The following is a 14,848-nucleotide window of genomic DNA, read 5'->3' on the forward strand; positions in this document are numbered from 1 at the left end:
GGTTAGGAATAAGTTGAATTAGAGAAGAGTGGGGGGGGGGCTAGGAATAAGTTGATGCCCCTTCAGCCAATCCTAGATCCGGTATTCGTGTATGCCAAGCCAGTATCATGAAGAGCACAAGCAATTATGTAATATTTTAGTATTTGTAGACATGGATTAATAAATATATAGAATGTAATAATTTAAAGGAACTGTTTTATTTCAAGTTAACGTCCATACACAGATGGCTTGCACGATTTACAACCGCACCTTTAAAAGTTTTAGTCTGACTCGCGCATTTCTACTGCAGGAAAACATTTATGAATTATTAGAAATAAACTTTTAAACCTAGAAATTATCGATTAAATAAAGGTGCCTTTGTGAATCAGATATTGCCATTTTTACATGGAGGGTCAATTAAAATCACGCATACTGTCCCTTAAGACTCTAGTTTTATAATCGCTACATCTTTGCAACTCGATGGCACTTCAGGATTAGAAAAATATCAATTCCTTTACATAACTAGATACAAAATATATAAAACCATTGTTATCTGTAGAATCTTGAAATGTATTCCTCTATGTTGCGATATTTTTTAATTGGCGACTATTATGCTAGCTTGCATAACAAACCTCAGTTTTATAACATCGACATATTTTACGGTAGTAATTTTTTCTAATATTCTAAACCGGTTTTTTAATGATTATATAAGCAAAAAGAGATAATTTAATAAAATAGATCTATTAAAATTACGGAAAAGAATCGAATTTAATGTATTAAATCTTATGTAAATATCACATTTATCTAATGTTAGAAAGTTTAATTTCATTTTTTGACTAAAAGATAAATTTGGCTTGTTAGGGATCTTAAAGCCCAACCTCCCCTCCCCCTCTCCCAACCACTCCCAACAAAATGGCTGTTCATACCCCTACTATGAATTTCTGGCACTAATCTTACCTTCTTTGTTTATTGTAATAAAGTAAGTTCTGATTTAATCTATAATTATCCGAAGATTTGATTTTTAATTCTTTACGCTCGGAAAACCACAAAAATATTTTGGCTCGAACTAGGTATGTAAGATACAGGGTGTCCCAATAAACATGGGAATTCAGTGACGAATTTGATGTCGTCTTTTTAAAAAAGTCTTCGATTTAGTATAGTGAAAACAAGAAAATTGAAGTATACAAACAGAGTAAGCTTGTCCGTCTTCACTGTTCATCTTGTGGAGATATTATAAACTCATCTTTACAGTCTTTTACCCTTTTCATAAAATAAACTCTAGCAGACATAATAATATTATGGCTTTTGAACTTAGGTATTACATGCTGAACCCCCCTGAACCCCCTGGAAATAAAGAAAAATTCAAACCCCCCCTGAACAGGTCTGTATGCGCCCCTTAAATAAAATATATAGGTTTGTCCCAAGGAGTATGAAATAGAAGGGAGATATAACTGACTCGGCGCGCCCTACCATATGATTATACATGATTTGCAGACGGTACTCCATTTTTATATGAAATATTCAGAATAGGTTATTGTACACGCGGTAATTAGACATTAGACAAATATTTCTTATTTAAATGGAGTACCCGTCTGCAAAGCATGTATATGGTAGGGCGGGCCGCGTCAGTTGTATCTCCCTTCTATTTCATACTCCTTGGTTTGTCCATGTATATAGGTGTGTACATTGAGAAGGCCCCACCACATTGGTATTTTTTATATATTTTTATATTTCTCATAGATCACGCAAATCTTGTGCGCCTTATTTTCACTTCGGCCAATACAAACAATAATTCAAGGATATAATGAATCAAATAATGATATGGGATTAATAATAAAAAGCGTTTTCTAGGCAATACACGGTTACCCACAAAGAATGAACTGTAAAGACGACCAGAAACTCATATTATATGACGATCCCTAGGTTAAAAGAAAATAGACAGTATAAATTCCGTACAGTCGTCTCTAAAGCCTTATCCTTTGTGGGTAACCCTGTATATAATATGAAGAAGAAATAAAACAGACAATATAAATTCCGTACAGTCGTCTCTGAAGCCTTATCCTTTGTGGGTAACCCTGTAAATAATATGAAGAAAAATTAAAACAGTAATTATTAATTTGGCTCATTTTCCCAATAACCTTTTATAATTTGAAAATTGTAATTAGGACTATGTCAAGTATAAGTTAAACCCAATGAAAAACGGATAGTTTATATTGTTTTTAATCTTCGTGACAGAAACTATCTCAAGAACTGACGAGGGTCAACCCGGATTAAAATATATTTTCAATAAATGTGGAACTAACATCTACTTTTTTACTCTACAGAGGTTTGGTCCATTACCATCACCGAATTTTAAATTAGAATTATAGATAAAGATTTTCTAATTCTCAAACTAAAAGACCGCTTTTACTGGTTATGATTGTTTATACTTTGTTGCCTGTATATACGCTGAAACGGCCAAACCGATGGGGCCCGAATTTGTTGGGTCACCTCACATGTTTATGGACGAAAGAAAAATGTTATTTAGAAAAAAAAGTTGAGATTTATTTTTGTTGAAAATGTACCAATTTAAAAAGAAAAATATGATAAATCCAAGATAAAATTATAAAAGGTTTTATTTTCATTGTTTATCTTCAAGCTGAAATTATTGAAAATAAAAGTATTTTATTACAATTAAATCCAGTAATTAGTCGGAATTCTAAGGTTCCATAATCCAGGGTCTAGTTTCACCAGTACTGTAGGGGAACTATGAAGCTCCCCTTTCTCATTTTATCTGGTTTAGTTCTTCTTATAACAGCTAACGACGACTTTAATTGTAAAGGTAAACTTTTTAAAGGGATTTGAACATGAGGTATAGAATTCGAAATATAAATAGATATAGGAATCTATGTTATGTAACGTTATTGACTAAATCATAGAGTGTGTATACAGGATATGTTATGTTATTAACAAAATCATAGAATGTGTATACACGGTATGTTATGTTATTAACTAAATCATAGAGTGTGTATAAACGGTATGTTATGTTATTAACTAAATCATAGAGTGAGTATACAGGGTATGTTATGTTATTGACTAAATCATAGAGTGTGTATACAGGGTATGTTATGTTATTAACTAAATCATAGAGTGTGTATACACGGTACGTTATGTTATTAACTAAATAATAGAGTGTTCATACAGGGTATGTTATGTTATTGACTAAATCATAGTGTGTGTATACAGGGTATGTTATGTTATTGACTAAATTAAAGTGTGTGCACTGTGCATACAGGGTATGTTATGTTATTGACTAAATCATAGTATGTGCATACAGTGTATGTTATGTTATTGTCTAAATCATAGTGTGTGTATACAGGGTATGTTATGTTATTAACTAAATCATAGTGTGTGCATACAAGGTATGTTATGGTATTGACTAAATCATAGTGTGCGTATACAGGGTATATTATGTTATTGACTAAATCATAGTGTGTGCATACAGGGTATGTTATGTTATTGACTAAATCATAGTGTGTATATACAGGGTATGTTATGTTATTGACTAAATCATAGTGTGTGCATACAGGGTATGTTATGTTATTGACTAAATCATAGTGTGTGTATACAGGGTATGTTATGTTATTGACTAAATTATAATGTGTGTATACAGGGTATGTTATGTTATTGACTAAATCATAGTGTGTACATACAGGGTATGTTATGTTATTGACTAAATCATAGTGTGTGTATACAGGGTATGTTATGTTATTGATTAAATCATAGTGTGTACATACAGGGTATGTTATGTTATTGACTAAATCATAGTGTGTGTATACAGGGTATGTTATGTTATTGACTAAATTATAGTGTGTGCATACAGGGTATGTTATGTTATTAACTAAATCATAGTGTGTTATACAGGGTATGTTATATTATTGACTAAATCATAGTGTGTACATAAAGGGTATGCTATATTATTGACTAAATAATAGTGTGTGTATACAGGGTATGTTATGTTATTAACTAAATCATAGTGTGTTATACAGGGTATGTTATATTATTGACATAGTGTGTACATAAAGGGTATGCTATATTATTGACTAAATAATAGTGTGTGTATACAGGGTATGTTATATTATTGACTAAATCATAGTGTGTGTATACAGGGTATGTTATGTTATTGACTAAATCATAGTGTGTGAATACAGGGTATGACTATACCAGGAAATATCGAAGAGCAATTACATTAATACGTAGGTCTGCATCAAATGAAGATGTCTATTTTGTCGATAAAGAGTTGTAGGATTAATGCTAATTGTTTACAAACAAAGCTGAATCCAAATGTCGATAGCTTTTCATTATTTACTAACTTCGTTCTTCAACTCACTACTGCATATACAGGGTTGCCACAAAAGAAGAGACTTAGAGACGGCTGTACGGAATTCACTGTCTGTTTCTTCTTATTTATGATATTTTTCCACTGTAACCTTCTTTATTTCTTCGCTAATACAATTAATAAGAGTTTCCGCGGTCGTCTTTACAGTCTCATTCTTTGTAGTTAAACCTGTATGGTCGTCGAGTGCATGATTTTTAAAATCTTAGCGGTGTTCTTGCTCTTCTTTGCCATAGCATAACCCTGGCAGCCNAAGATTGCAGATGAGAGATTGAGCTAAACAGAAGAGAAGGAAAAAATGAAATAAGGAAACAAAAAAGTGAAAAATGTCTGCAATTAATGATTTGGCAACTTTCATTTGTATGTGAACATGTTAGGTTTAAAATTATTCTATACATTTTGAAAACAGAGAAACTTATCTGTTCAATTCTTTTAAAATAGTTTTTAGGACAAGGAAAATAGCATACAAGGAAAATAGCATTAAAAAGGATGCAAATGTTATCCACAAATCAAATTTTAAAGTTAAAAGAATTTTTATTTTTATTTCACTTTGTCTTTATGATCTAAGGTAAATCATTAACTTATTAAATGAGAGGTACAGATGGTGGAAATATAAATTTAAAAAAAAAAATTTTTTTGTTAGAATAATTAAAACCTAACTTTTTCACATACAAATAAAAATTGCCAAATCAGTTTTTGCAAACAATTTCTAAAATTTCAAAAACATTACCTGCTACACATATAGCATTGGTATCTGAAAAAATAGATTTTTCCATCTTTTTTTCACTTTTTCTTTCCTTCTTTTCGTTTTTTCCTTATCTTTTTTTACTTTTTTGTATTTTTCCCCCCTTAGCAACGCTAATGGCGATTGATATTTCTTAAATATATAACAGCTTGCAAACTAAGTGTTCAGCTGCTAAAAGGATTTCAGTCGATAAATATATCAGTCAAACACGGGCAGTACATTTGAATTTCCGAGCCGGGTCAACCTTTCCGGTGACAGTTTGTACTGTACCAAGCTCTTTGGACAGGACTAGCTGGTGCAACAAGGTTGACGCGGTCAGACTTTATGCTTCATATAGGTTGAATTTACTTTTACTAAAGGGGCAGTGGTGCGTGAGGTTTAAAGGGAACCGTTGTGAATATGGGAAAGTCACTGGAAAATATGCATCCACTCCCTTTAATAATAATTAGAGAATTGTCTTGCACTTCTCAAATATTAAGTCTTCCGGTGTCCAAATTTAATGAATTTGAGCCACGGCTTAAATCTTCCAAAAACCGGTTTCAATTAAGCGCCGGCTTAGATCTTGTAACATTGAATATAATTTTAAGTGAAACCAACAATATTTGAGCCGCGGCTTACATTTAAGCCTCGGCTCAAATTCTTTAAATTCGGTCTCAGATTTATCAAATAAAAAAAATCCGATCATTGTGTATTTTTACTTGACCAATTATTAGTTAATTCACATTGAGAACTAAATCTAACGTGTACATCCATGAAGAAAAATATCAATGAATTTTCTAACATTCATGATAAACAGATTTGGTAATTTGTTTATTAAATGGTTTTTACTGGGTTTCTCCTAATTTTTACAAAATCATCCCATAATTTTGAAAATTATGGCTTTTTCGGCTAAAAATAGGATAAATAATTTTTTCTTTGCTTCTCATTTAATACCACTGAAAGATTTATGCTGATCAAATAATTAAAAAAAATTTTGAAAGGGCTAGCACTAAAGCTGACCATGGGAGAAGCTGAAATGTGCTTTAAGCAAATATGCACTAATTCTAATACGTTTAGAGCCTTTAAAACATTCATTGCATTTTTTAAAATTTAACTGAAAAAATTTGATTTCGAATGGTAGAACCATCAGCTGGGGATGGGCTAGTGCAAAAGAATCAAAACTTCAAATTTTCACAAATTTTCCGATTTTTTGCACAATAAGAAAGAGGCAGAAAGTTACAAGGGCCGCACGAAATTTTGTTCAATTGGTTCTGAAGGAAAAAAAATAAAAACAATCAATTGCTATTCTGCAATTAAGATCGATAAAACGTTAATTTGAAATTGTTTAACTTGAATTCTATCAATAATATAAAGTTTGTTTGATTTAAAAAGTTTAATTGAATCCTGTGATAGATCAAACTAATATTTAGGTTGGTAAAATTGTCTAAAAAGTGTCAAATGTCTAGAAACTTAATTACCACATGAAAATATATACAAATAAAAATATGACAATATAAAAGGTAATGGATTTTCAAATATTTTTTTTGGTACTGTAATGCGCTGTTTTGTACTGTACTGTACTGTAATGTACTGTACTTTACTGTACTGTACAGTACTGTACTGTACTGTACAGTACTGTACTGTACTGTACTGTACTGTACTGTACTGTACTGTACTGTAATGTACTGTGCTGTAAAGTACAGTACTGTACTGTACTGTAGATGTCTGCGGGCTGTACTCTGCTGGTGATGAAACTATGGAGAATGTCCAGGCTGAATGTAAGGCTTTTGATGACAATACTGATTGTAAAGAAAAGAATCTCCGAATAGCTAAACTCAAGATAAAAACCAAAAAGGTGAGGCAATTTAAAACTGAAGTGCCTGGCGTTGCCCAGGTTTCTCATAGTTAATCCCGCTGTTTACCCTCGCTTGGTCTCAAATTACGATTTTAGCTATTTTTCCCCACAAATTTTTTCGACCCACTTGACTTAAAATATCAAAACCAAGCTAAGAACATTTCTGTGGAGTATCCAAAAAAATTGAGGCAAATCGGTCCATGGGTTCCAGAGTTATGATCGGACATACTAACAAACAAACATACAAATTAAATATATCGAAATTAATTTCCAAACCCGAGTTGTTCTACCTGTGAGAGTAAAACATTTTTTGCCAGTTTGGACAATTTACACGAACAAACATACATACATATACTTTATATATATCAGTTGAAACGCAACAATCTTCTTATAACATTTTATTCATAAACAAATTGTTTCATGCTTTTATGAAATCATTAGTATATATGGATATATATTTATTAGGTAAAATAGCCATATATTTTTTTCATTTATCTCTAACTCAAATCTTGTTTTGAATCTTCATAATCTGAAGTGAAGAGGGTCAACCAAGACTAAAAAAAATTTTCAAAACATTACCTTTATTTACGAGGTTTGGATCATTATCAACACTAAATTATAAAAACAATAGTACAGGATTGTTGCTAATAATTTGTTTCCCTGTTTTTGGTTCCCCGTTTTTGGTTACCTGTTTTTGGTTCCCTTTTTTGTCTATCAATCTTTATTTTCTTATGAGCGATTTATATAAATATAATTACGACATTTTTGTTAAATAATTCTTTACGTCCAGAGACAAATCTGTAAGAAATAGCCTCAAAATTAGCTTTTTCTTATGGAAATTTGCTTACTGGTTACACATCCTATTACACGGGTAGCCGTATAGTACATTTGAATTTCCGAGCCGGGTCAACCTTTCCGTTCCCAGTTTGTACTGTACTCAATGGACAGGACTAGCCGGTGCAACAAGGTTGACGCGGTCAGACTTTATGCTTTATATAAGTTGAATTTACTTTTACTAAAGGGGCAGACACAAAATTTATAATTTTGCAACCTGATGGAGTAAACTTTTGATATTTGGAATTCCATGTTACAAAGATTGCAGATGAGAGATGTCGGCAAGTAAAATGTTTAGAAAGGTGGAACCAGAATAGTGGGAGGGGATGTTATAAAAGACCCTCTCCCCTGGATGATAGTTATGATGTTCAACATGAGATCCCAGTGTGGTGGTTCACTCATAAACTCCAGGTAAATATAATTTACAGCATTGTGGGCTTCCGGAGCCAATTTGATCAACAAAACATCCACACCTCAAGTTTTGATTTGAGTTAGGCTTTTGACAGATGAATTTAATATTCTTTAAAATACAACTGTGAGTACAGGTCACAGTACAGTTCATCGTACAGGTCATTGTGCAGGTTATTGTACTGCAGGCTAAAATTCTTTCTTTTACGGCTGTACAGAGATCACTATGTGTACATAATAGTTAGATGTATACTGACTTGTGACTACTGTACAGTGTACATGTTTAGGTTTATACTGACTACTGTACGGTGTACAAGTTTAGGCTTACACTGACTGCTGTACAGTGTACATGTTTAGGTTTACACTGACTACTGTACAGTGTACATGTTTAGGTTTATACTGACTGCTGTATAGTGTGCATGTTTAGGTTTATATTGACAGCTGCTCACTGTACATGTGCTGGAGATGCAGAAGTTTACTGTACTAGGTAAATAATTTACTCAACAAGGTATATAATTTACTCCACTAGATAAATAATTTACTCCACTAGATAATAAGTTTACTCCACTAGATAAATAATTCACTGCACAAGGTAAATAATTTACTGCACAAGGTAAATGAATTTACTGCACGACGTAAATAATTTACTGCACAAGGTAAATGATTTAATGCACAAGGTAAATAATTTACTGCACAAGGGAAATGATTTACTGCACAAGGTAAATAATTTACTGCACAAGGTAAATGATTTACTGCACAAGGTAAATAATTTACTGCACGAGGTAAATAATTTACTGCACAAGGTAAATGATTTACTGCATAACATAAATAATTTACTGTACAAGGTAAATAATTTACTGCACGAGGTAAATAATTTACTGCACAAGGTAAATGATTTACTGCATAACATAAATAATTTACTGTACAAGGTAAATAATTTACTGCACGAGGTAAATAATTTACTGCACAAGGTAAATGATTTACTGCACAACATAAATAATTTACTGCACGAGGTAAGTAATTAACTGCACATGGTAAATAATTTACTGCACAAGGTAAATAATTTACTACACAAGGTAAATAATTTACTGCACAAGGTAAATAATTTACTGCACAACATAAATAATTTACTGCACAAGGTAAATGATTTACTGCACAACATAAATAATTTACTGCACGAGGTAAATGATTTACTGCACAAGGTAAGTGATTTACTTCATTAGGTAAATAATTTACTCCACTAGGTAAATGTTTTAATCCATTAAGTAATTTACTCCACTAGGTAATAAATTTACTACACTATGTTAAATGATTTACTACATTTATTAAATAATTTACTCCATTAGGAAAATAATTTACTCCACTTGGTAAATAATTTACTCCACATGGTAAATAATTTACTCCACCTGGTAAATAATTTACTCCGTTAGGGCACAATTTACCTAAAATAATAAAAATAATTTATTGCACTAAGATATTGAAGAATTCATAATAAAAAATTTGAATTAGAAATCGCAAAATTGGCCCAGCCAGCCTGTGGTCTTTATTATTGTGCTTTCAAAATTACCTGAGATATGAAAGCATAGAGAATAGAATATATATTAGAGAGGAATTTAGAGAATCTCTCGGTATGAATTGTTTCAGTCCCTTTCAGGCTGAAAGGGAGTTCAAAGTGTACAAGTCGTGTAAATGTTCACAAATTATGTGCAGTATAGTACATTAATACAGTATGTTCCCTAGACTATTCATTTCAATTTCGAATTTTTTAAACTGTTAAATAAACTTTATAATGAATTAGGTGAATAAAAAACATCATTTGATTTATATTTATAACGGAAAATCATCGTTTGTAAAGTGAAAGGCATAGAGTCTATGTGAAATGATCATTGGTCAATTATGAAACCAGCCTATTTTATAATTTGGTTTTCTTTTAATATTAATTTTAGATTTTCTGTAAAATGATGTTCCAGGGCCCTAAAGGTTATATAGCACAAATATGTGAAGTACACCTGCAGTATGGAAACAGTACAACAAAATGGCCGTTTTACACTTTTTTCTAGTAAATTCCCCTCTAATATATATTCTATTCTCGTTGTATGAAATATTTCGTTTCGATATCGACAAGACAAAGATCTATGATCAAGTCGAACCTCACCTGTCATTTTTCATGGGACACCCTGTAGATGCATAAGGAATGAAAATGATATAATTAATTTTTAAAAATGCTAAAATCTGTATTTGAATCAGGACAATTGGAGAAGTTAAGGATGGTGTTCCTATAGAAATCAAGGTAGATATGGACCCATTAAATTGTGTAAAGGAAGACGACTTTAAACTAAAGTTATGATTTTAAACAATCCAATGAACATAAAAGACAGCACTGCTATACTAAGGAGTATGAAATAGAACTACCGCGTATACAATAACCTATTCTGAACATTTCTTATACAAATGAAGTACCCGTCTGCAAAGCATGTATAATCATAGGGTAAGGCGGGCCGCGTCAGATGTATCTCCCTTCTATTTTTCGGGCGGGCCGCGTCAGTTGTATCTCCCTTGTATCCATGCTTTAAAATAATATAATTATCATGAAATACAGAACTGATAAACTTGATAAATTGATTTTCCAGCAACGATTAAAACTGTCTGTTGTATAATAAACAAAAGATTGCTTACACGTCGTCTTCCTAATCCATAGTTTTTAGATCCCATTGTAGTATTTTAAGGCAAGGATACTATTTTAATATGAAATTGTACGAAACCATTTACCAAAAGCTAGTTAATTTTGTGTTAAATATTGATTTTGAACTAATTCCCTCCCCTGTATTATAAAAGTTGAAAAGAGAAAATTTATGAGTTGATATATAGATTAATGATTTTTGGAGTCACAGAAAAAAAATTTGATGAAAAGCCAAATCCACAAAAAATACTTCCAATCAACTCATCTTAAACATCATATCGGAAAAGGGATAGAATTTAATCGTAATTTCTAAAGTGACCCTCCATGCAAAGATAGCAATGTCCGATTTACAATGGTAAACTTAAAAGCTTAGTCAAGTATGAATAAAATATCCAAGGCACTAATGCAAGGAAAGTAATTTCAGGGGTGTACGCATCTTTTGTACTGCAGTGTACTGTCTCTGGGCGGTAGCCTGACATGGGATCCATCTTTCACATAAAAAAATCAATGAAATATTCTGGTCATAAGAAACTATTACAAACACTGATGCACCTATTCTTGTTTACAAATTCCGCCCAGGGAGAACTGGTTTCAATATGAACGCAGAGTATACGAGACTGCAATTAGCTTTCCTTGCATTATAACCTTAAAAATATCCATGTTTTTTTACTGTTTATTTTCATTGTTTCTCTGAAAAAGTGAGTTGGACATTTCTTGCTTATTAGAAACAAAGAAGAAATTATCAGAATCAAACACTTTTCAGAGTCAGAAAAACGACGGTTATCTTCCACATTTTTATTAGATTTCAGGTGTACTGTTGTAAATCTGACATTGTAATCTTTGCATGGATTAAGTCTCTTAAAATCAAGCACAGTCCCTTTCAGGATCAAAAAGTTGCAAGTGAGAAGACACTGATTTTTATTGGTGCTACAGCGGCCAACAAGAAAACGGTAAATATTGTAAAATTAAATATTATATAATTAAACTAATTATGAACATTTCCTATAGACAAATATTTGAAACATAATTTAAATAATAATTTTCCACAGAAAACTTTTCTTTGCATGGCTTGCTAAAAATCCTGATAATGATAAATTTATGAAACATAAAAGTATATCCGCAAAGGATGAGACTTTAATGAGGACCTAAAACATGTTGGGTACAGCAGTTTCAAGGAATAATGTTGGGTACAGCCGTTTCAAGGAATAATGTTGGGTACAGCCGTTTCAAGGAATAATGTTGGGTACAGCCGTTTCAAGGAATAATTTTGGCTTCTGCCTCAGTCTTTCAATTGTACAATAGAATACTAGGTTTTTAATGTGATTTGATCTTTTCATTGTTCAATATTTTCTCTTTTTAAATTATCAAACAATAAAAAATAACGATCGGGCCCAAATTTTGTACAACTCACATGACTCCTGGGAAGGTTTATGATGAAGTAAATCCGCAAACATTTTTATTGTTGTTTTGTCAAAGAGAAAATGCTGAAAGCTTTAGGAAAAATTAAAAGTTAAAAAAGAAGATGGGCTCAAAGCGTCATGTTTTACATAATTGAAGTGCTCATAATGTTATGCTTGTATATGCTAACATTATGTTGCATTTAATAAACATTAAGCCTGAATCATTAGGGTGTACCTAGAAAAACGCTACACCCATAAAACGCTACACTCATAAAACGCTACCAGATAAAACGCTAGTAAAAAAACGCAACTCTATCATTTTTAATTTACATGTTCAATTTTTTGTTTAAATTAAAAAAATTAAAATATGTTAACAAATATTAAAATTGCATTCCGCAGTGTACCCTGGGATAACGGAAATGAAGGGATAAAGCATTGATTCTCAAATCTTAAGTGCCCACATTGGATATCGATATCGAGATCGGGATATTTTCATAGTTTTGGGTTGGCATTGGGTTGTCATTAAAGTCTCGACATTTGTATCCTTTGACAAGAACTAACATCTAGATAATACTAATAATACAAGAACTAACATCTAGATAATACTAATAATACAAGAACTAACATCTAGATAATACTAATAATACAAGAACTAACATCTAGATAATACTAAGAACTAACATCTAGATAATACTAAGATGAAAAGTGCTAAATCTGGGTTGAGTCATTATATTATTTCTTAACTCTGTTCGTTTTCTAGAATTCTCCATGGACTGTCAGCGAACTAACGGGAGATGACAAAGATGGTAAAACAAAAATTAAAAATCTATTTCAAAAAGTTATCTACAGGGCCAGATTTAATGAATAATGAGAAGTAGTTGTACCACTTCATTTTCGTGAGAGCTTAGCATAAAATATTCTAGTTTAGAACTTGCAATTCTAGTTGAGAGCTTGAATACAATATTTCTAGTTGAGAGCTTGTAATACAATATTTCTAGTTGAGAGCTTGTAATACAATATTTCTAGTTGAGAGCTTGTAATACAATATTTCTAGTTAAGAGCTTGAAATACCATATTTCTAGTTGAGAGCTTGAAATACCATATTTCTAGTTGAGATCTTGAAATACAATATTTCTAGTTAAGAGCATGAGAGCTTGAAATACCATATTTCTAGTTGAAAGCTTGAAATACAATAATTCTAGTTGAGAGCTTGTAATACAATATTTATAGTTAAGAGCTTGAGAGCTTGAAATACTATATTTCTAGTTGAGAGCTTGAAAAACCATATTTCTAGTTGAGATCTTGAAATACAATATTTCTAGTTCAGAGCATGAGAGCTTGAAATACCATATTTCTAGTTAAAAGCTTGAAATACAATAATTCTAGTTGAGGTCTTGTAATGCAATATTTCTAGTTAAGAGCTTGAGAGCTCGAAATACCATATTTCTAGTTGAGAGCTTGAAATACAATATTTCTAGTTGACAGCTTGAAATACAGTATTTCTAGTTGAAAGCTTGAAATATAATATTTCTAGTTGAGAACTTGAAATACAATATTTCTAGTTGAGATCTTGAAATACAATATTTCTAGTTGAGATCTTGAAATACAATATTTCTAGTTAAGATCTTGAAATATAATATTTCTAGTTAATATCTTGAAATATAATATTTCTAGTTAAGATCTGAAATATAATATTTCTAGTTAAGAGCTTGACGTACAAGGCTGACCAGATGTGGATCCATCCTGATCTGTCAACTTCGGAGGATAAGGCCATGACTCCAGATATTCTAGTTCTTAGGGATACAGATTTATTCAGTATAATACCATCATTATCCATCTTCCTTCATTATTATCCCATCTTTCTTCATTATTATCCTGTTTTCTTCATCATTATCCATCTTCCTTCATAATTATCCCATCTTTCTTCATCATTATCCATCTTCCTTCATTATTATCCCATCTTTCTATATCATTATCCATCTTCCTTCACTATTATCCCATCTTTCTTCATTATTATCCCATCTTTCTTCATCATTATCCATCTTCCTTCATAATTATTGCATCTTTCTTCATCATTATCCCACCTTTCTTCATCTTTTTTCATCTTTCTTCATCTTTTTTCATCTTTCTACATCATTATCCTATCTTTCTACATCATTATCCCATCTTTCTACATCATAATCCCATCTTTCTTCATCATTATCCCATCTTTCTACATCATTATCCCATCTTTCTTCATCATTATTCCATCTTTCTATATCATTATCCCATCTTTCTACATCATTATCCTATCTTTCTTTATCATTATCCCATCTTTCTACATCATTATCTGATCTTTTTTCATTATTATCCCATCTTTCTACATCATTATCCCATCTTTCTTCATCATTATTCCATCTTTCTACATCATTATTCGAAAAAAAGTTTTGGTTTAAAAATGTTTATGAAGGTTAGAAAAAGCAGTTGAATCTTTCTCTGACACCATCCGACCAGTGTGCCTGGCAGTTCCAGATTTTATAGATTACCCTCCTTGCACTGATAATTCAATGGTAAGATATTTTACAGTGAGCTCCATAAAACTGTGGAATAGGAA

At 31.6% G+C, this 14,848-nt stretch overlaps 1 protein-coding gene across 1 annotated transcript; it reads left to right on the forward strand.

Moving 5' to 3' along the window:
• Positions 1-2,691: 2,691 nt before the first annotated feature.
• LOC111711102 (melanization protease 1) lies at positions 2,692-14,819 on the forward strand (the record flags this gene model as incomplete). Its single annotated transcript, XM_023485355.1, has 9 exons — positions 2,692-2,800; positions 6,800-6,933; positions 8,066-8,178; positions 8,603-8,662; positions 10,423-10,465; positions 11,740-11,805; positions 13,016-13,061; positions 13,957-14,053; positions 14,705-14,819. Coding segments are annotated over exons 1-9 (747 nt in total), but the record flags the coding sequence as incomplete, so codon positions are not given.
• Positions 14,820-14,848: the final 29 nt, after the last annotated feature.

Source organism: Eurytemora carolleeae, unplaced genomic scaffold (assembly GCF_000591075.1).
Source record: "Eurytemora carolleeae unplaced genomic scaffold, Eaff_2.0 scaffold32, whole genome shotgun sequence".
NCBI classification, from domain to species: domain Eukaryota; kingdom Metazoa; phylum Arthropoda; class Copepoda; order Calanoida; family Temoridae; genus Eurytemora; species Eurytemora carolleeae.